This window comes from Amblyraja radiata, chromosome 19 (genome assembly GCF_010909765.2).
Source record: "Amblyraja radiata isolate CabotCenter1 chromosome 19, sAmbRad1.1.pri, whole genome shotgun sequence".
In the NCBI taxonomy this organism is placed as follows: domain Eukaryota; kingdom Metazoa; phylum Chordata; class Chondrichthyes; order Rajiformes; family Rajidae; genus Amblyraja; species Amblyraja radiata.
The window spans coordinates 28,702,976-28,725,806 of NC_045974.1; the positions used below are offsets into that span (position 1 = coordinate 28,702,976).

A 22,831-nucleotide genomic window follows, 5' to 3' on the forward strand; every position below is an offset into this window, starting at 1 on the left:
TTCCCCGTCCTAATCTCTATTCCACACTATTTCTATCACCTTTCCCCTTTAGTTCCACTTTTTGCCTTGCGTATCAGATTCCATAATCTAAATTTTTTTTCTCTCCACTTATCACTTCTCAGTCTGGAGAAATACCATCCTTCCACCCCCCCCTCCTCGCTCCATTGGTCAATCAACCCTTCCTCACCTGGATCCACCTATTGTTGGCAGCTGTTGCCCCTCTTCCCCTATTCCTCGCCTCTATATACTGGATATCTTACCTCTTTCAATCCGGATGAGTCAAAACGTAGACTATACATTTCCTTCCACTGAGTGGAGGAAAAACTCTACTGAGTTATTCCACTAGCTTGTTTTTTTTTCCTCCACTAGCTTGTTTTTTGCTTCACTCATGAAATTAATTTGGTTAAAGGTTGAGCAATTCCACAGTAGCCCACTTGTCCCACACTTCCTTGGGAACATCCTTCCTGCATCTAGTCTGTAAAGGCTTTTATAAATACCAATGAGTTTCTTGCTTATTTTCTAAACTACAAATATAAGCCCAGTCGCTACAATCTCTCTTTGTTTGTCCATCTTGCCAACCCAGACATTGCTCCTTTGTTGCACTCTCTTGATAGAAATAAAACAACTTTCCTCAGACTAGGAGATAAAACTGCACATAATACCTAAGATACGGTATCTCGCTATGAAGACCTACACACATTTGATATGTAAATAGCTGGGATCTAAGCACTGAGCCTACACACCTACCTGTCTCTCAAAAAAGGACCCGTTTACAACTCTTTATTTCCTTTCTCTCATTGAAATTTATATCCGCAGCAGCAGATTACTTCCAACCCCATGTGCTTTATTTCTACATACGAGTCTTCTACGGGGGATCTTTTCGAAACTTCTTAAAGTACAAATATACATAATTCACTCGATAGATTATTTAAAAAGTTCTAGTAAATTAGCAAACATGATTTTAGTAAATCAAGTGTTGGAAAATAACCATCCGCCCACTGTATCGAAAACCACTTCTATAAATACTCTGGGATTCAGAGTGCGTGGCATTGGGAATTTATCACCCACCAGTTTCCTTTAAATCATTCCCCTACTACTGTTGATTTTTTTTTTTAGTTCTTCCCTCACTAGACCATAGGTTCTTAAACATTTCTGGAAGGAGATTTCTGTTTTCCTTTGTGAGGAAAGAAGCAAAATATCAATCCAATTGGTCTGTTATTTATTTGATTCCCACTATAAATTCCCCTGGTTTTATAGAGTAGATTGTAGTGGTGTAGTAGATAGAGTCGTAGATAGTGACAGTTGTAGATTAGAATCATCCATGATTACATTTGTTTCTGTTTTATGCCAGCCCCTATATGATCACTACTGTTTAACCCACAATCACCACTGCAGTCCTCTTGAAGTTGCTTTGTCAATGTCCATCCCTAAAATAATTGTATTTTTATGCTAGATGTTATTGTCCTTATGGGTACATCTTAAATCTTTTTTAAATATGACTTCCTCGTCTTACTTTGATTTATTCATTGCACAAATGGAATTGAACACTTTTCTAATTTTGTTAACAGGTGAAGAAAATGAACAAGAACACGCTGATAATGGATTGTTTGTTCCAACCACTGATCAAATTGACTGGTGCCCTATCTGTCTGAACCTCTTTGTGGAACAAGAGGTAGCTGTTCCTGAGAACTGTTCCCATGTTTTTTGCCTGAGGTGCATTCTTACATGGGCTGAAGTAAGCTAATTGTTAATTGAATAGCATTATAAATAATTTAACTTTAAAAATGTTGTATATATTTAGAAATTAAGTGGAAATGTAACAGTATTGAGAGGTGTTTATGTGACTTAGTCATGCAGGGTACCACAGACGATGTAATTAAACCAGTTGAGATGTATATACTCAAATGATTTGTTCGCATGATTGGGAAAGAAAATACACGCAATAGATGTATTCACCAAATTTAGAATGTACGAATGCTGATATTCCTCACCAGAGAAGTATGCCAGTTGAAGCATTTTATGCTAGGTTCTTGGTATCCTTGATGAATAGGGAGAGACACTTACTGTGCAATATCTACAGCATGTTTCAGCATGTCAGAACAAACATGGTTTGCTTTTGATTTACGGAAATTTAGAGGGACATTAACTAGCTTTGAACTTACTCGACATCTACGGCAACCAGTAGCTAGTGGCTATCAGTGAAGCAGCAATTGGCACGGTTGTCAGCAAGCCAGAAAGTATATCACTCCTGTCCACTTAATCATTCTGCCCAGAAAATCCACCCATCCCAGGAATTGAGCACATGAAATGTGTAAGAGGAAACTGCTGGTTTAAACCGAAGATAGACACAAAAAGCTGGATACAACCTTGGTGGGTCAAACCAGCAATATGGTTGTGTGGGTGACGTTTTGGGTCGATACCCTTCTTCAGACAGATGAACTGTTTTTGCATTACCGTTATCACAACTTGCTTCATTAAAAGTAGCAAGACAAAACAGTATTGCTGGTTCGACCCACCAAGGTTGTATTTACACACTACTTGTTCTGCTTATTCCATCGTCGCTAGATAAGGTTCTCCCTAATGTGATTTACACTGGCAGTATTTTAGTTATAGTTAGTGATTGAAATCTCCCACAATCACTGATGGATGCATTGTTTTTGCAAATGTTGAAAATGTTCTCCTTTTATGCATTGGTGTTTCTTTTGGATTGTGGGGAAGCAGTAATGCACTTCCAACAGTATGATTTTTCTGAAATTCAAATTGTTTTAACTATATTTGATAATCACAAGAACTTAAGTGATAGGATTAGAATTCGGCCCAAATCTACTCTGCCATTCAATCATGGCTGATCTATCTCCCTCCTAACCCCATAATCTGACCAACCTTTCCCTTCACTGTGATGGTTTCTTTAACCAATATTCCCCTCTCAGCGTGGGTTTCCTCAGGGTGCTCCGGTTTAATCCCTCATCACAAAGACATGCAGGTCTGTAGATTAATTGGACTTTGTGAAATTGCACCTCGTGTGTAGGAAGTGGATGCGAAAGTTGGGATCTCATAGAACTATCATGAACGGATGATTAATGATCAGTGTGGACTCAGTTGGCCGAAGGGCCTGTTTCCAAGCTGTATCTCCAAACTAAGCTAAAGTCCTGTATCTTAAAACCCTTTGACCAGAATGGTTTCAGCTGGTCTTTCTTCCCCTCTGTGCACCATATTTCACTAATGACTAAAATATGCTTCAATATGCATCCATTGTTATATATTTTGCCAATCTACCTTGTTCACTACCAGCATTTAGACATGTACTATTAAGTACACCACAACAGTCTTTCCTACCCCCCCCCCCCCCCCTTTTGGAGAGTAAGGCATGAGTCATATACTGCAGAAAACCAATTGCTTGACCTCTGATAGTGATAGTATTTACTCCGTTTATGTGTCTGGTGACTGATATGATGGTGGGAGATATTCATGGTTGCTAAACTATATGAAGGATGTGACTACACTGGAGGTACAGATGAGATTGATCAGGATGTTGACTAGGATGGAACATTTCAGTTGGGAGAGACAGGGTGAACTGAGTTTGTTTTCCTTGGAATGGAGGAGACTGAAGGGGGATGGTCGATATATTAAAATGCAAGAAGCTTAGATAAGGGAGAAGTCACAAACATTTTCTCTGGCATATGTATACAAAACTAGAGGGCATAGGTTTAGGATAAGGGTGGAGATGAGATCAGGGAAATAACTTTTTCACCCCAAGGCTGGTTGGAATATGGATCATATTGCCTGAATGGGTGATTCGGGTCCTCTCACTACATTTACTGAGAGTAATTAAATGACCAGGGCATAGAAGGCTACGGATTGAGTGCCGACAAATGGAATTAGTATGGATAGGTACTTGACGGTAGACAGGAAAATGGTTGACCGCGATGCCTGTGTCTGTGCCGACTCTATGACTAATCTAGCAATGGTCCAGAATTCTATGGGAATGAATGGGGAAACAATACTCCAGTTGAAGTTTAAAAATAAAACTGTTGACATTTCACCATTGTCCATTCTGCAATTACATTTTAAAATGAAAGTGAGAGTTATCAGCTAATGAATATTTTTTTCCTGTTGGTTTCATTGCTGGAATGTAAAAACTGATCATACCATGGAAAACAGAAGAGTGGCTTATACAGAATTTAAATCTGCAATTGTTTTAAATCTGTTTTACAGAAACTCAGTTCCTGCCCAATAGACAGAAAACCTTTCAGTGTGGTGTACAAACAAGACAATATAAAGAGTAACACAAAGGTATTATTGATATAATGTTTGATAATTGTGTAAATGCAGATATGTTAAATATTTAAAAAAGAATGAACCCAAGCATTGGGTAAAGATATAGTTCAGTGGAATATTATTGAAGATACAAGAATGTCCAATCTTAAATGAACAAAGGAAATATAATGTGTGTCTGAGACTGTGAAATAGGAAGTATATCATGTTTTAAAAAAAACTAAGATTAATCTCTTTTTCTTTAAATTTCAGATTCCAGTGAAGCAGTGCTTAATTAAAAATTCACGAGAGCAGAGGGATAGCAGTAGTAAAGCACATTATGTTAGCGTCACAAGGTTTGTATGGCAGAGTCCTCTGAGAAATTCCTAAAGCACTTTTTGCAGTAACTGTTGTTCACAATGCTCTGCTTGGAGAAGACTTTTTCTTTAATGGATCTGGAATATTAAACTCATGGACTTCTTATCTTGTAGGATACGCAACTTTATCAATCCTGCCTAACTCTCAACAAAGTTCATAAGAGCACAATAACATAGAAGGGGGAGTAGTCCTGCTCAAGCCAGCCCTGCCATTCAGTATGATTATGGCTGCTCTGCCCTTGGGCTCCTTTTTTTGGTGCCACTTCAATGTAATCCTTAATTCTGTGATCTTTTAAAAATGTATATACCTCCCGTTTAACTGCCTTGTTATTCCGCCTCCAATCATACCCACTTAGGATGTTATGTCTTGTTGATTGCTGAGGAATTGCCAGTAGAATGGAACAGTGTGCAATCATCATGAACTTCCCAGCTTCTGTCTTTATGATGGAAGGACATAGGTGAAGGTGATTGGGTCTAGGACGCCACGCTGAAGAGGTCTGGGGGTGATGTTTTGGGGCTGGGATAATTGACCTCTGACAGCTGCATCATCTGCCATTTTTGTGAGGTACAATTCCAACCCTGAGAATGTTCTTCCTTTGCCTACTGACCTCCGTTTCACCAAGTAATTTGATGCCCTGCTGTGTCAAATGTTGCCTGATAGTCGAAGACATATAATCTGACTTTGTCTTTGAAATGCAGCTTTTTGGTCTAGTTTTGGGTCAAGATTACAAGGATGTCTGGAGCTGCGTAGTCCTGGCAAAACCAAAAATTGGGTGTGATGAGTAAACAAGATTTGATAGTTCAACAATAGTTGCATCACTTTGATAATTGAGAGTAGAATGATTAATTTTGATTATCAAATGGACTGAATCAAATTGGCTGGAGAATGGCTTTCGTGATGGCAGGGAGCTATCATGATGTCAGTTAGCTTTAGTTCATTTTGGTGGCAATAAACTTTGAATTGCATACATGAAAAAAACATAACGTAGCCTACTACTTTGAAAGCAACTGAAGCAAGATTCCATGGTAGCAGTAAGTCTGATAATTTATACTGGTGTTTTTAAAACGTAATTGGTGTTTGCTTAGCAAAGATCAGCAATCATGGAATTTTGACCATGGAATCTTATCCATGTACAAAAAACCCCCTACATTTTCATAATGGAATCCTTGTAAATTGGTCACAATCTCACCTGATCCAGGACAGGCCTTATCATGGCCCTGACAACTGTCAGTTTACCAATCCCACATGTCCTAACCTAAGCCAGAGATCTTGATCCTTTCCATGGTCTCAATCAGTTTGAGGTCTCACCATTCAGTAGACCAAATGCAACATTGGTGGTAACTGGATGTCTGGTAGGAGAGATTACTCGTCCAAGCAAAGACCAGTAGATTCCAATCTCCAAGTGACATGAGGCCAGTTTGATTGGAGAATTAGAAGATTGGAATTTTGGAGCTTTGGCAATCAATGCAGGCTTCTTCCAGGCTGCTAACTTTCCAATGCAGGCAGATGCTTGCCCACAATATTTTGAAGTATTGTCCAACAATCCTGCCCTTCGTTAGAAATAATGAAATCAAGTTAAAGCATTTTTAAATTACATGCTTTTCACCTCCTGAAGGAATCGCCTTTGAAATCAATGGAAGCTTACTCCAGGTCTGACCCGCATTAGAGTCCGAGAGATAATTTCCCAAAATTATTGTTGCAGAGTTCAAATAGGACTGCTATGTAGAATTCATTGGTAGGATACCGTGGCTCATTGAATGTTGTAATTTCATGTTCAGCAGCAGATGTCCAAAACTTACTGAACTTTTTGCTTCTGAGAATTGGTTCTAATCTACATGTTCAGTGCAGCAAGGCTTGTCCCATTTATAATTCTGTGCTGGTTGGCAATCGTTTCCAGAAAGTAGGTGGAATGTTAAGGCACATTGCACATCATGGTGTAATTAACTAATTGGATTTTCTATGTTGTTGGACCTAAAAATAGTTGCTTCAATTCACTCACATAAGGGAACTTAGCATTCTTAACAGGGATGCCCACAAGTTAGTCATTTCGAAAATATAATTACATTTTTTTTTGCATTTCCACCTGGATGTTATAAAAGATTATTATTGTTTACTGTAATTAGACGGTTAATATTTCCTGATTTTTTTTGGGGGGGTGGGGGGTAATGCTGCAACAGTGTGAGTAGTGAAAGCTACTATACGTGTCCTTAACCAATTAATTTTATGAAACATTAATAATCCACAGATATTTTGAATCAGGAGGTAGGTTACTGAATTCAATATCCAACTCAATAGAGAAAATAAAATGAGAGGGCAAGAAATATGGGATCAAGGAATTACAAAGAAAAGGAAACGACAAAGAAAGAAAGAACAGAATTGTTTCGATTTTTAAGTTCAGGAGATTGAAGTTCCGTGCTTGTTGAAATACATTTTGAACATCAAAAAGGTTGTTTGGTTTTCATTAAGACCCATGGTGTTGTTCAAAATATTTGCACTAGAGTAGAAATATCCCAAGTTTATCTAGCTGAATTTACTGGACATAGATTCTAAAAATAATCAAATCCATGCAATTGCATTCATTTTAATGCCAAGTCTCTTCAGTGAGATAATGAAGAGCCATACCAATTTACACAGATCCTTCCACCAAAGTCATGCCAACTTATACAGCATCTTTCTAATCACCATGTTTAATCACAGACCTCAATTGCTTCTGTCCGATTTACACTCCTGTAACAGTACAGGTCCTCCTGGATTACAAGCGCATAACTTTCCTAGAGTTCATACAAATGAACGCGTGTTTGGGATACTCACGGGATGGGTTTGCCATATGCTGCAGGCATATTCTGCCAAGTGAGAACCCTGTTCTCAAGTACTCAGAGTTAGATATAGCTCTTAGATCTAACAGAATCACAGGATATGGGGAGAAAGCAGGAACAGGGGACTGATTCTGGATGATCCGCCATGATCATATTGAATGGCGCTGCTGGCTCGAAGGGCCAAATGGCCTACTCCTGCACCTATTTTCAATGTTTCTGAATGGTTAAGATAAACGTGCTGTTTTAACTGTAGGTCGCCCTTGGTTGGCTAATGGTTTTATTTAAATATATCGATGTGCACCTGCATTTCTAACATGAATTATTCGGGTTATAAACGGTTCTGAGGGATAGATCTGTCATAACTGGGATCACATAAGTACAATTATACTCTCCATTATTTATAGTACAATCTAGCCAACTTTTTTAAAGATAATTATGATTTTATGAAAACATCTCAAAAAACCTTGTTTATTTTTCTGTGATATTTTCAGAGAACATGACGGAATATGCACTTGCGTAAAGGACAGATGCATAAGTAAGTGGAAAACTAGCTTTATTTTGATAGTTTAAAGTAATAGAAAGAAGATAATACTTTATTTTCTCTGGAGATGACCAGATAAATGGAGCTTGAAATGTTTGCTCCGTATGATTGAGTGTTTTGGACCAGGGAATTAAAATCAAGATTATTTGCAGCACCATTGAAGATTTATTTTTAAACAGGGCACTGTGATGACTGGGAACAAACTGAATTTTGTGAAAAACATAACATATCGATCATCACCTGCACCAATAGGAGCAGGAGTCCCAAAAAGACTAAAAATAAGGTTAGTTTAAATGTTGTGTAAAGCTTTGCCCATCTGTAGAGTTGTGGAAAACTATTTCATTTGCATCAGTGTTAAACATATTTCAGATGACTTGGTATAAAGCAAAAGTGTTGTTAAGCATTACTTTATTTTGAAGAACCTTTCTGATATTTATTACATTTGTTGCAATATCCTAACAAGAATCTTGATATATATATTTTTAATATGACAAATTAGCCACATAGAGACCAGCAAATGAAGCATAGAACAGTTGCATATTCCTGACTACCAATCCGCAGAACAGATCATTCAAACAGTCACATGAACAGTAGTAGCTGGAGCGTTAGGGGTCTGAAATATCACTTTTCAACAATGTGTGCATTGGATATGCCTGTAAAAATTCTGTGGCGAACATTTCAAAATCTCATCTTTGGTTTGTACAAGGATGATGCATGCAGTTTTATCAGGATAATTACAGTTTTGATTGTCTATTAAATAATACAAAGGTGATGGACAGTCACAAATGCTAATTCTAAAGCTTTGAATATAAAAATATACTAGACTAAGTGGGACCCGTTGGGTCCCATGTTCACACGGGAGGGCTGGTCCACCAACACAATATTCCACCTCTCCACCAATTCCAATATTCGTGGCCAGTGGGGTGGGGGCGCTTTCTGGAGCGCTAGTATGGGTGTTGTGGGCTGAAGGGACTGGTTTCCATGCGGCTAGTATGGACATTGTGGGCTAAATTGATTCTTGGGGTGGCAGCTCAGTCACTCAAGCCTGGTGTGCTGGCAGCTCACTCACGGCTGGTGGGCTGGCAGTTGACTCACGGTTATTCCTTGAAATTCCATTTCAAGCAGGGTGCAAGGCCACCAAATTCAAGTGCAGTTTCATGCCACTTCAAGCAGGGTGCAAGGCCACCAAATTTAAGTGCAGTTTCATGCCACTTCAAACAGGGTGCAAGACAACCAAATTCAAGTGCAGTTGCATACCATTTCAAGCAGTGTGCAAGACAACCAAATTCAAACGCAGTTTCGTACCACTTCAAGCAGGGTGCAAGGCCACCAAATTCAAGTGCAGTTTCATACCACTTCAAGCAGGGTGCAAGGCCACCAAATTCAAGTGCAGTTTCATACCATTTCAAGCAGGGTGCAAGGTCACCAAATTTAAATGCAGTTTCAGACCATTTCATGCAGGGTGCAAGGCCACCACATTCAAATGCAGTTTCATACCATTTCAAGCAGGGTGAAACCACACAAAACACCACATCAACACCATATGGGCAATTCAGTAGACATTCAGTGTGTTCAGTTGATTCACAGCTCAGAGCCGTGACCTCTCCCTCCCCCATCTTGCAGAGACTGAGCCACGCCCAATACCGGGTTTTATAATCCCTCCCCCCCCCCCCCCCTCCTATCGGAAGGGGCATGGCCTTCATGGCATGATTGACAGAGAGATTCTCAACATTTTTTAAACACTAATAACACTTTTATTTTATCATTGATGGGAATAAACCTCTGCACCTGATGAGCAGAGGGGGACTGAGTAAGATGGCCAAATATCACAGCCGTAAGTGGTAGCGTTTTATCTAAAATCAATATACAGTGCAAACAGGAAGTTGTCAAGTTTAGACTTTTAATCATGTGCTTTATTTCAAACCAATCACCACCAACAACCATTTGCAGTGCTTTATTTCAAACCAACTACCACCAACAATCATTTGCAGTGCTTTATTTCGAGCCAACCACCATTTGCAGTGCTTTATTTCGAGCCAACCACCATTTGCAGTGCTTTATTTTGAACCAACCACCATTTGCAGTGCTTTATTTCAAACCAACCACCATTTGCTTTGCTTTATTTCAAACCAACCACATTTTCATTTTCAAACCACATTAAGGGCATTCAAGGTCAGTAAAACCACCCTCCAGTTTAGTAGACATGTGTTCAGTGTTATTCACAGCTCAGACTGAGAGACGTGACCCTCTCGCTCCCCCATCTTGCAGAAACTGACTGAGGCACTCAACACTTCCGGGTTTTATAGTCCCTCCGTATAGTCTCAACATTTTTTATACACTAATATCACTTTGATTTTTCATCGATGGGAAAAATCCTCTTGTACTGCACAGCGGAGGGGGACTTGAGTAAGATGGCCAAAAATCACAGCCGTAAGTGGCAGCGTATTTTCAATATACAGAACAACAGGAAGTGGTCAAGATCAGACTTTTAGTAATATATAGATCAAACCTAATGGTCAGTACTGTGATGCACATTCTTAAATGCTATATATCAACATTTTTGGTTGTTTTTATATTCGATCTTGAGATGTTATTGTGAGAATGTGGGTTTGGACCATCCAGTTAATCACAGAAGTTATTTAATTTAGCACAAAGTAATCCATCCAGGTGTCAAGCGTCGAGAGTGATTCTGTAGCTTAGTTAGAACTGCTAATTCACAGTTTCAATAACTTGGGTTCAATCCTGAACTCTGCTGCTAGTGTGGAGTTTCCACATTTGCCCTGTGGTTTCCCCAGGCTGCTCTTGTTTCCTCCCATACCCAAAAGACATTTATAAATTAATCTGAAATTAACTTGTAAAATATAAGATCAATGTGAATGCATCTCATTCTCCCTCTTGTCCCCTATTCCCTTCCTCCATTATCCTCCCCACCCTCCACCAACCCTCCTCTGCTTCATCCCCTTACCCCCTCCCTCTCACTTCCCCCTCCCCTCCTCCATTACCTCGCCATCCCTATCCTCCTCCATTCCCCCTCATCCCCCAGCACTCCCTCCCCCTCCTCTTCACCCTCCCTCTTCTTTCCCCTCTCCTCCTCCACTCCCTCCCTCCCTCTCCTTTCCTCTACCCTCAGTCACTCACTCCCTGCATAATCCATCTCTACTCCTCCCCCACTCTCCCTCCTCACCCCCCCCCCACTGCCTCTATCTCCCACTACCTACCTCCCCCCTTCCCTCTATTCCCCCCTCTATCCCCCAGTCTCCTCCCCCCCCACACACACACACACACTCCTCCTCCTCCTCTTCACCCTCCCTCTTCTCTTGCCTCTTCTCCTCTCGTCCACTCCCTCTCCTTTCCCATACCCGTCACTCCCTCCCTCCATAACCCCTTTTCCCCCACCCTACCCCCCTCCTCTCCCTCTATCTCCCTGCTCCCCCAATCCTCAACTCTCCCCTATCCCACTCCCTCACTAATCACAATGTTTAAATAACATTTCCCCTCCGCCCTTCCAACACTCTCTCCCTCTCCTTACAACAATGTGACAAATCTCTCATTGCACTGGGTGGAACACTGTTGACTGGCAGTTTATGTAAATGAGGTCACATTGTGATGTCATATGCTGCTAACTGCCAGTGGAAACTGCTGAGGGGCAGTTTATGTAAATGAGATCCCATTTTGACGTCATAGCTGCTAACTGCCACTGCAATTTAAAGTGATTTTTCGCAAACTGGATTTTGTAAAGTTAAAAATGTGAATAACGTAAAATATAACATCAATCTGAATGAAACTTGATAAAGACCCACCACAAGACAATTGTGAGTAAGATAATCGCAAAATTGTAGCGCTATTGTGTACCGTTTTGGCGTAGTTCCAGGAGCACATGGGCACGCACGCTGACAGACAGAATCACAAACAAGATGAGAGTTTTAGTTATTTATATATATATATATATAGATAGGTAGGTATTTTGCTATATTGTCATGATTTCCAATCGGAAACGGGCTAATTTCCGATGACAAATAGCCCGTGGTTTGATACAGATTCGGCTTTTCTTCCTGCCACCCACCATGATCTAGCAGAAAGTTGCAAGTTTTCATCTGCCAACAATTGTTCATGCTGTTCACCAGCAGAAGAGCTTCCGTCCGGGTAGTGCATGCATGATGCTTCAGAGCATGTGTACTATAGGCGAGTTTGTGCTTTCTGATGTAGTTCCAGCAGCAACTAGATGTAACAAACAGCTGAGAAATTACCCTTGCCTTATTTGAGTCTCGACTCACCCTTCGTTTTATTTTTTCAAAAAAAGAATTAAATAAAACTGATATGTGTATTTGCACATTTCATTTTAATATATGGCAATAAAGTATCTTTTTATTTTCATAAAGTTATTCTTCTACTTTAATAGGTCAACAGAAAAAAATGTCACCAGCCATGCGTGAGGAATGATCTGAACAGTTTCTCTCCACAGTATGGGAAATCGGAAATGTCCCTTTCCCAGGCTGAAAACTGGTAAATCTCAGTGCTTAACTTAAGTTTACCCAGCCCAATAATATTTCAGAACGATTAAGTGAAAGAGAATGGCCTTGCATTCCATAGATCAATTATGTTATGTTAATGGTGCTAAACTATTTTTTCAGTGCTAAGTTTGCTCTAGGTCTAATTTGCTTCATTGATACATTATAAAGTAATAATCAGAGCAACCATGCAACAGATGTGGACCTGGAGCCTTGTCCCAAATAGCCTTTCATAAAAGCATGAATGATGGCAATTCTTAAGTAAAATGGAAAAGTCTGTGATTGTTGCCTTTCAACTTTTTTTAAAGTCATAACCAAAAAAGATGTCATGAGAATAAAACATTTTGCATTGCTTTCCCAAGGTGAGCTGTTGCGATTCAATACATAATTATTTTAACATTATATGCACCCTACATGTTCTGGAATAGTTTACAAGTTTGACTGTGACATTTGTAGATTTCTGAAATCATTTTCTTTAGGAATTGGACTGTTGTATGTAGACATAATAAAGATGAAATGTCATTGTGAAGTAAGGTTATATGTAAATGAAGTTAACGGGAATTTATCATTATAATTTTCATGTCTGCAGAACATTTAATTAGTAAAACATCTGAAGGTGCTTTGGAAGACAAATGTGACTAAAAAATGGTGCTCAGTAACAGTGTCACAAAGTAGAAATTAATGAATAACTTATGTGTTAAGGTGGAATTTATCATCGCCATTTGATAATGTATGTAGCACCTCTTAATCTGGTAAACTATTCAAATATACCTTTCAAGCATATTTGACAATGGAGGCCAGTATTCAGTTTAATAGGCACTGAAGAAAAATTTGAAAGAGGGAGGGATGGAAAGGGGACTAGGTTTTGTTTGCAGACTCATGATGAGAGACTAAATATGATGGGACTGCTGCATATATGGCGGAATGTTGGGATGTCTACAAGGCCAAGACTGGAGGAGCAGAGTTTGAAGCAAGTCCTGGAAGGGTTTGGACATAAGGAAGAAGATTATATATCAAAGTGTTATAGGTTGTCTTATGTCGGTGGAAATGAAACCTTTTCATTGAGGATCAAAATTTTAAATGGTTATATTTAGTGGGGGGAAATTGTCAAATATTCCCATAAATGTTTGAGGGAAAAACAGATGTGCAGTGGTGAACAAATTTTGGCCTAACCCTTCAAACTTTTCTCTCTTTTTGCAGCACAGAGTTTGTTGACGTGTGTGAAATTGCACCACTAATCAGACAGAAGAGAAGAGGACCCGAGTCGCTTAGATTGCCATGGCGAAATGCATTTACTGCTCTAACAACAGAAATGTTGAGGTACTGACTCAGGATGAAGTTAACGCTTAAATTTATTAATGTTTTTAAATGTGTGAAGCAGCTATATAATAGACAATAGTCTTGAAATAGATAATGTCTTGGATACCAATTTTGTTCTTTCGTACTGTACGAGATAATAGCATCAATTTAAAGAACAACATCGATTAGCAAACACTTATGACTTATTGGGTAGGAAGGAACTGTAGATGCTGGTTTAAATTGAAGATAGACTCAAAATGCTGGAGTAACTCAGCGGGCGGGGCAGGCAGCATCTCTGGAGAGAAGGAATGGGTGACATTTCGGGTTGAGACCCTTCATGCCTTAGTGATCACAACAAATTTAATGGGCTGAATACTATATTGTGATGCATTAATGTGTTTGTGTTAGGTTTTTGTAATGTGGCATTTAGATTCTCTTTTGTCTGGGCAGACTAATCCCTGCAAGACCTCTAACGTGGTCATTGATACAGCAGTTCTCATGTCTACTGCCCACGTTTCTAAAGAGAAATTTGTAATATGGTAGAAACGGGGTCATAAATTCTCTCATTGTTCATGTTCGTGATTGTCCATAAATTTTAATGTGGAAAATAAGCAAGTGAAGGGATTCAGGAGTGTTGTCTCTCCTCTTTACTCATCTGTATTGTACTTCTCATGACCACATTATTTGTGGGTATAGTTTTTGCTTTCAGCCAATTTTCGCCTAAACAATATCATTCAAATAAATCGTTATGTCAGTTATTTAGCTAATAATTCAATTGCACTACAATTCCAGAAAAGTTTGAAATAGTTGAACAAATAATTAAAATAAAATTGTATGACTGCATGGATGTTTGCATGGATTTTTTTTTGTCGTTGCTTATGCTAGACACTAAATCAGAATCAGAATGCTTTATTGTCACTGCATGTGTCACATACAACGAGATTACTGTGTCTCTCCATTTAAAAGAACTTCAAACATTCACATACTCATACTTTTTACACTCCCTCCCTCCCCAAACCCACCCATGGATTCACATTTACATAAATTAACACTGTCTCCCACCCCCCCTCCTTCCCCATAACCCGCTCCCGAGACAGAGTTCAGTTCCAAGATTGCTGATGGGTAAAAGCTGTTCTTGAGTCTGGCAATGCGTGACTTTAGCGACCTGTACCTTTTTCCTGAGGGCAGCAGTGTGAAAAGGTGGTGACAAGGATGTGTAATGTCTTTCACGATATTACAGGTCCTGCTGCGGCATCTGGAGTGGTAAATGTCCTCCAGAGGGGGCAGGGGGAGTCCAATGATACCCTGGGCAGTTTTTATCACCCTCTGGAGAGCTGCTCTGTCAGCTGCTGAACAGTTCCCAAACCAGGCAGTTATGCAGTAAGTCAGTATGCTTTCTACCGAACAGCGGTAGAAAGACTCCAGCAGTTTAGCAGACAGATGGGCCTTCGTCAGTGTTCTGAGGAAGTAAAGTCTCTGTTGCGCTTTTTTTACAACTACAGCAGAGTCACAGACCATTTAAGATCCTCTTGGGTGGAATAGGGTGGAAATAGATCATTTAGAGTATAGGAGCAGGGAGGTTCTACTGCAGCTGTACAGGGTCTTGGTGAGACCACACCTGGAGTATTGCGTACAGTTTTGGTCTCCAAATCTGAGGAAGGACATTATTGCCATAGAGGGAGTGCAGAGAAGGTTCACCAGACTGATTCCTGGGATGTCAGGACTGTCTTATGAAGAAAGACTGGATAGACTTGGTTTATACTCTCTAGAATTTAGGAGATTGAGAGGGGATCTTATAGAAACTTACAAAATTCTTAAGGGGTTGGACAGGGTAGATGCAGGAAGATTGCTCCCGATGTTGGGGAAGTCCAGGACAAGGGGTCACAGCTTAAGGATAAGGGGGAAATCCTTTAAAACCGAGATGAGAAGAACTTTTTTCACACAGAGAGTGGTGAATCTCTGGAACTCCCTGCCACAGAGGGTAGTCGAGGCCAGTTCATTGGCTATATTCAAGAGGGAGTTAGATGTGGACCTTGTGGCTAAGGGGATCAGAGGGTATGGGGAGAAGGCAGGTACGGGATACTGAGTTGGATGATCAGCCATGATCATATTGAATGGCGGTGCAGGCTCGAAGGGCCGAATGGCCTACTCCTGCACCTAATTTCTATGTTTCTATGTTTCTATTTGCCTCGTGAAAACTGAACAATTTGAATTTATTTGTTAGAAGAATGCAATTCAACTGTTTCAAATGTAGCAATTTACCTTTTCATGCAGAATAACATTTCACTCAATGTAGAACAAGGAATCAGAATATTTTGAGTAGAATATCACAGAAGGGGGGCAGTCAGAGCGGAGGTTGTTAAACTGTCTTCGGAGGGAGGAGGAGAATATTTTAACAGAATATTTTGTTAAGATCTTTGTTCTTTTACAGGCAAGAAATCGGCTTAATTTCTGTTGGACACGATGAAGCAGACACTGCTTTACCTCTGCGAGACCTGATGTCAGGAACTACATTTCTATCAAACCCACTCGAATTGGGACGTTCTGGTGAGATAATTATTTCCAACTCAAAGACAGCCTCCACCTAGGTACTTTCTGATTTTAAAACCTTTATGGTTTGCATTGTTCAGCTTTTTGCTTCTTAGTTATGCACCCAAGGATGTGAGGAATTGTTAACAGCTATTTTAAATTAAATGTCCCATTTTTTCCGCAAATTAATTTGCTTAAAATTCCATTTAAATATTTTATTTATTTTTATTCTCAACGGCTTAAAAAAAATTATGCATGATCCTATCTTGAATAGGTGTTTTATAATTTCCTTTGTTCCTTATGGGTATCAACTTTGGGAAATTATTAATTGAAGAGAAAATAACAATTTTCCTCCAATTTGAAAATCACTTTGAAGTCATTGCAATTGTGGTTTGTATTGTATAACAATGAGACTGATACTTTAAAACACTGAATGTTTTGCTTCGCATCAAATGGTGCAATTGAAGCAGTATTACCAGTACAGTTTCAGTCTGCTAGAGTAAAGAATGATCTTCACCCAGCTAAAGATTTAAACATGGAGGCAAGCTTACTGATGTTCTATTGAAAGTGATAAAAATCTTGTGACTATTTAAATATAGTAGGCCACCTGTTCCATTGAATATGCAGTGGTGCGTTAAGCTGTGTAAAATGTGCGTGCTTTTCTTAATTTCTAGATAACAAACACGATTAAGTAATATTTCCTTTTATCACACAGTGAGAAATATATTTTTACATTATCTCCCCCCCCCCCCCCCCCGGTTGAAAGGATGTGACTTGTATTTGTGCACCACCTTATCACTTCTTCTAGCTTAATAAAAAATGTTTCCATACTATTCATTTTTTGAACTGAATGAATAAGGACAACTTGGTGTCATGCACTGCAGGATTTCACCTATAGGAACAAAGACATCTGTCAAAGGTAATTAAAGGAAAGACAGGCCAAGATACAGGGAGAACTCTGATTAAAAATCAGCATCAAGTGATCCTAATCCAAATCCTAAATGCATTTTGGACCTCAATGGAGCATATCTGATTCATCATCATCCTTTATTGTCATCATGCAAAGCAACAAATTGTACAGTGCAGAATGAGAAGACGTTTCTCAGGGAATACCGGAGCATCGCACATAAAAAATTAAATATTTCACATATAAATAAAAACAATCCAGTTCCTGATAAAAACAGTACGAATAGTTTAAAAAAGTGCAGGTAAAAAGCAACATTAAAATACAATTTTAAAAAAAGTCATAAAATGTCCAGGGCAGCTGATTTAAGTGACCTGAGCCAGTGCCAGGGTTATTACTCGGTGCCAGTTATTAAATTGTCAGTGCAAAAGCAGCAGAATCAGGTGGAATGACTGTTTAGCAGCCTCACAGCCTGTGGAAGGAAGCTGTTTAGCAGTCTGGTTGTCCGGGCTTTGATGCTGCGGTATCTCTTTCCTGATGGCAGGAGATCTAGATGTGTGTGGAGTGGGTGCAATCTGTCCTTTGCTATGCTCAGTGCTTTTTTCAGGAAGCGGCTCTGGAACAGTTCTTGTACCGAGGGTAGCGAGACACCAATGATCCTCTCTGCTCCCCTCACTACCCTCTGCAGAGACTTCCTGTCTGAGCAGTTACAGTTGGAGTACCACGTGTTCATGCAGTACGTGAGTACAGACTCCACCGTGCCCCTGTAAAAAGTCCTGAGGATGTTGGTGGGAAGTAAGACCTGTTTGAGTTTCCTCAGGTAGTGCAGTCGCTGATGGGAGTTTTCTCAGGCAGTGCAATCGCTGATGGGAGTTTCCTCAGGTAGTGCAGTCGCTGATGGTGTTAGAAACTGTATTAGAGTAGCATCCTCGATTATGTTTGAGTATTAGTTTCCTATTTAATTCTCCATACTTGCTATCTAGAGGAATGGGACATTAAAATTCTAAGTGAGCACGACATGTTCGAAGACAAACTGAAGGAAAATAAATAGACATTACTCTTATTATTAATTGTTTGAGATTAAAACGTGTATCAAATTGGCAAATAAGGATGCTTTACCTTTAAGATGTGGGCCCTCTTTAGTTAGTTTAGTTTGGTAGGCTTTCCTATCTATCAGATATGTTTTTCCGAGGTGAATGCTTGATGTTTGTGATGTTTTTGTTCTTGCAGTGAGAATATTCTTCAGCCATTATTCAAAATCTGTTTATAATGAACTGATGGAAATCCTTTCTATTAGGTTTTATATAATCTGGAGAGTTTCCAATAAAATGTTTTTCTCTTGGCATTGAAACACCATGCTCCATTAGCGGTGAATATTTACACCCTAGTCATCAGAAGCTCTCCTTAGAAAACATAAAAAAAGAAAAACTTCAGGAAAATATAAAACTAATTGAAAAGTTTACTTAGAAAAGAAAGAATTTGAGATATAAGCAAATAGTCCTTTGTTAAAATCTTTTTGTAAATTATTAATATTATTTGCCGTGTTTCCATCAATGGACCTTTATTGATTAAGTATTTTTATATTTATCCAGTTGATTTTCCTGGCATGAAGTGTGCACTTGCAGGCACCAGAGGAGGTGGAGAGAAAAAGAATAAGTCTGACACATCAGGTAGTGCAAATGCTGGCAACTCTGAATCTTCACAAGGCAGAAGAAGATCAATGCGCATCAGCAAAGCAGAAAACGTGGACAAATCTGCCAGCTCATCTCAAAGGTCCCAGTCAGGCTCTGGTACATCTGTTTCTAAAGCAACTCTGGAATGTGCACAAACTCCACCTAAAAAGGCTGGAAAACAAAAGACCAAGAGGAAATTAGAGAATGAGCAAAGTAAGACTCCCTCTGAGAAAAAGAAAACCAGAGTCACCCGTAGTTCCTACAAAAAATCTGATTCTAGTAGTTCTGACCCAAACGATAGTCCTATTGTCAGTGAAACGGAGCCTCAACCTCTTACACCTATCTCCACCGAAAAGCAGTTGATAGCTTTGGATAATAGTAATCCAAGCCATTTATCAGCTAATGGCTGTAGTGAAAATATTAATTCAATAGAGAAGGATAAAGAGGAAGAAGTTACTGAAAAAGAGCAGAGTCATGGAGAGAATATAAACCCATGTGCTGATGATGAGGAAAGTGTACCAATTACTGACCCAATTAATGTTGATGAAGCACGAAATTCAAATCTTCCATCATCTACTGATGATGAAGATTTTATGGAACTTAACTCGGGAAACTCCACAAAACAAACCGGCAAAGAAATGGTTGACACGGAACAGTATAACTTGAAAGATCAGATGTGTTCAATCAATGCAGATGTGCCCTGTACCAGTGTGTCTAATAATGATAAAGATACTAGTCCCATAACATGTCCTGAAAGTCCATCAATTGAAGATTATGATGAGATAGAAAGTAAGGCACCAGCAGAAGATGAATATTCTGAGCAACATAGAGAGGCAGAATTTACTGAGAGCGTGGGAAGTCCTGAACAAGTACTTGCATGTATGGATGTTACTGAAAAGCTGTCAATAGCTAAAAGTACAGGAATACACGTTGATGCTACCCCCTCCGAGGAAGGAATGTCATTGGAAAATACTGATGCTGAGCTGAATAGAGCTGAATGTGGAGAAGTTAAGGATGATCCAGCTGAGGGAGACCATAAATCTGACTATAATAGTGATATTGATAGAGAGGTATCTGATGAAATTCCTAGAAAACCCATTGGCAGTGATGACCTGATGGATGAAATGCCTTTGGAAAATATTAAACCTGAGCAGCTTAAAAATGAGGAACCTCCTGAACTTTTAGGCTCTGAGGAGGAATCTGATTGCAGAAGTAGCCATCAATATGCTGAGGCACCTAGAATATATGTGGAAGATAACAGCCCAAAGCATGAAATAACCTCGGAGAATTTAGAGCAGGAGCAGTTTGACATGGATTCAATGAAAGCTTTAAATGTACCGGAACATATGTCTGATTGTAAAATAGGTATGGATGAGCAATTACCACATGCAGATCAAAGCAAGGACAAGGAGATTGTTGGCTTGAAGTCTGAAATAGTCTCCAGGAATATTGGATCTCAATCTGAGACGGAGCTAAGTGGAGTTTCAAGTAATCCTAATCAAGCATCTGATCCAAAGAGTGGCTTTGGTCAGCAGTCATCTGATGAAAATCTTGGGGAGGCTATGGAGGGTGAATGCTTAAAAAATGAACCATTTTCAGATGTGCCAAGCCATGTTCACGAGACTATGGAGACGCATGACGATAAAAAGGCTGAAACTGAGTTGCTTATTGAAGGGATCTGCAGCCGTGGTCCTGCGGACTTTAATGTTGATAACAATGAGGTGGTGGCTATGGAATGCGATTCGCCTATCAATGACAAACAAATACCTGAAACAGAACCTGAATTTCAAAAAAACTCAAAAGTAGGTGGAGAAGTAAATTCTACTTTATCCTTGGGTATAAGTCATGAGCCACTGCTGCCTGATGCTTCTGCTGAAAATATCAATAAGGAAGGACCTTTTGAAATCGAACTTGAGAAAAAGTCAGAACAGAAAGAGAAAGATGTTCCACGTCGGAAATCTAGATTCCATGCAGCATCCACAACATGGTCTCCAGAAATGGAAAAAAAACATGAGCCTAAGAGGTCTGGATCAAAGTCGGAGGGAATGTCCTTGCCCACAGCCGAAGGAAAATATATGCCCACAGCCGAAGGAAAATCCATGTCTACGTCTGAAGAAAAATCCATGCCCGTGCCTGGAGAAGGTTCTGCATCCAAATCACAGGGAAGATCTAGTTCACGTGGGAGATCTGGGTCCAAGTCGAGGGCAAATTCCAGATCCCGGGGAAGATCGAGGTCCAGGTCCCGGGGAAGATTGAGGTCCAGGTCCCAGGGAAGATCGAGGTCCAGATCCCGGGGAGGATCAAGGTCCAGGTCTCGGAGAAGATCGAGGTCCAAGTCACGTGGAAGATCAACGTCCAAGTCACGTGGAAGATCAAGGTCCAGGTCTAAAATAAAGGGAAAGTCTAGATCACGGTCACAGGAAAGGTCCAGATCCAGGGGTAGGTCCAGATCTCACTCATGGGGAAAAGACCATCATAGTCGCTCCGACAGATCTGCACATGAGCGAATTCGTTCATTGGGGGATGATGGTGACCAAAATATCCAAACGTCTCCATCCCACAAGAAAAGATCCAGATCTCCAAGTAAAGAAAAAGGAAAGGATGAAACTCCAAGTGAAAGTGGGAAGAAAGAATCAGAAGCAGACAGAGGAAGAAAAGTTAGGCAGCGTTCTAGGTCAAGGTCTAGATCCAGGAAAAGATATTTTTCTGGAGATAAAGAGGATAAGCCTGGGGTTTCTCCAGGAAGAAGAGACAGAAATATGGATGACAGCTGGAGAAATGCTCGGGGAAAGGATAGATTCAGAATGAATGAGTGGGATAGACCAAGGGGATTTGATAGTTTCCGAAAAGATAACAGGTATAGAGAATTTCAGCAAATGGGTAGATACCCAAATGAGCAGCCAGCTGTAGATACGAACGAGTATGTAGATGATAGGAACCCGGAGTGGGTAACGGAACAATTACAACCTTCATCTGATGTTCAGACAAGAGAAAATGAATTCAAGAATGATGCCAAGTGGGATGAAAATAGATACGAAAGAGATGATTCTTGGGGTAATAGGAACATTGCGCCAGGCTGGAGGCGTGGTCGTGGGCGTTTTCGGGGAGGATCATTTCGTGGTGACCAAAGTGAAATTCCATGGCAAAACCGGAGGTCAAATTTCTCAGGCGAAGAGAATAATTCAGGGAAATACCAGGGCACTGGGCCACGTAGGTATGATCAGCAACCTAGCAAATGGGGAGACGATTCAAATCCATCTTCTGACGTCCGTGACCGTTCCGGGTGGTCTTCTTTCTCAAGTTGGAACGCGAGGAAAACTCTTCCAGCAGATGTACAAAATTATTATGCAAATAGGGGAAGGCAGTCTTCAGGCACGCAGTCAAGCTGGCAAGGATCGGAGGCGGAACAGTACCAGCCTACAACAGAGCCAGGTTTGTTTTTTTTGTTCTCATTTCTTGTTTTAAGAAAAACTTTTGAGAAGACATTTTTTGTGAAACACTATGTGGGAATGGCTGATGTAATGAATAACGGTTATTGAAGAACATTCTTTAAAAATAAAAATGCTAAAAATACTCAGCAGGCCCCTTTTTCTGAAATAAAACAGAAGGAGAACTGCTGGAGAAACTTGGGCGGTCGGGCAGCATCTGTGAGAGAAATGGACAGATGTAATTCCAGGCTTGTACCCTTTAACTGGACTGAGAATCCAGATTAAGAGTCTAGACCCAAAACATCAATTGTCCATTTCCTTCCTCAGATTCTGCCTGACCTGCTAAATTCCTCCAGCAGCTCTCCAGATTACAGCATCTGCAATCTCTTGTGCCTCCACATTTCCAGAATGTTTTGTTTCATTTAAGATTTCCAGCATTTGTTTGCAACTATGCAGAAGCAAACTGCTGAAAATCCAAAATAAAACACCACATTCTGGAAA

At 40.0% G+C, this 22,831-nt stretch overlaps 1 protein-coding gene across 3 annotated transcripts in view; it reads left to right on the forward strand.

Moving 5' to 3' along the window:
* scaf11 (SR-related CTD associated factor 11) overlaps window positions 1–22,831 on the forward strand; it is a 57,657-nt gene that overhangs the window by 19,050 nt on the left and 15,776 nt on the right. For all 3 annotated transcript variants that reach the window (XM_033038130.1, XM_033038131.1, XM_033038132.1), the window contains 9 exons: window positions 1,569–1,735; window positions 4,216–4,293; window positions 4,528–4,610; window positions 7,940–7,983; window positions 8,169–8,272; window positions 12,389–12,492; window positions 13,698–13,817; window positions 16,228–16,343; window positions 18,822–22,334. In XM_033038130.1, coding sequence (XP_032894021.1) covers window positions 1,569–1,735; window positions 4,216–4,293; window positions 4,528–4,610; window positions 7,940–7,983; window positions 8,169–8,272; window positions 12,389–12,492; window positions 13,698–13,817; window positions 16,228–16,343; window positions 18,822–22,334 — 4,329 coding nt within the window. The remainder of the gene's footprint in view (window positions 1–1,568; window positions 1,736–4,215; window positions 4,294–4,527; window positions 4,611–7,939; window positions 7,984–8,168; window positions 8,273–12,388; window positions 12,493–13,697; window positions 13,818–16,227; window positions 16,344–18,821; window positions 22,335–22,831) is intronic.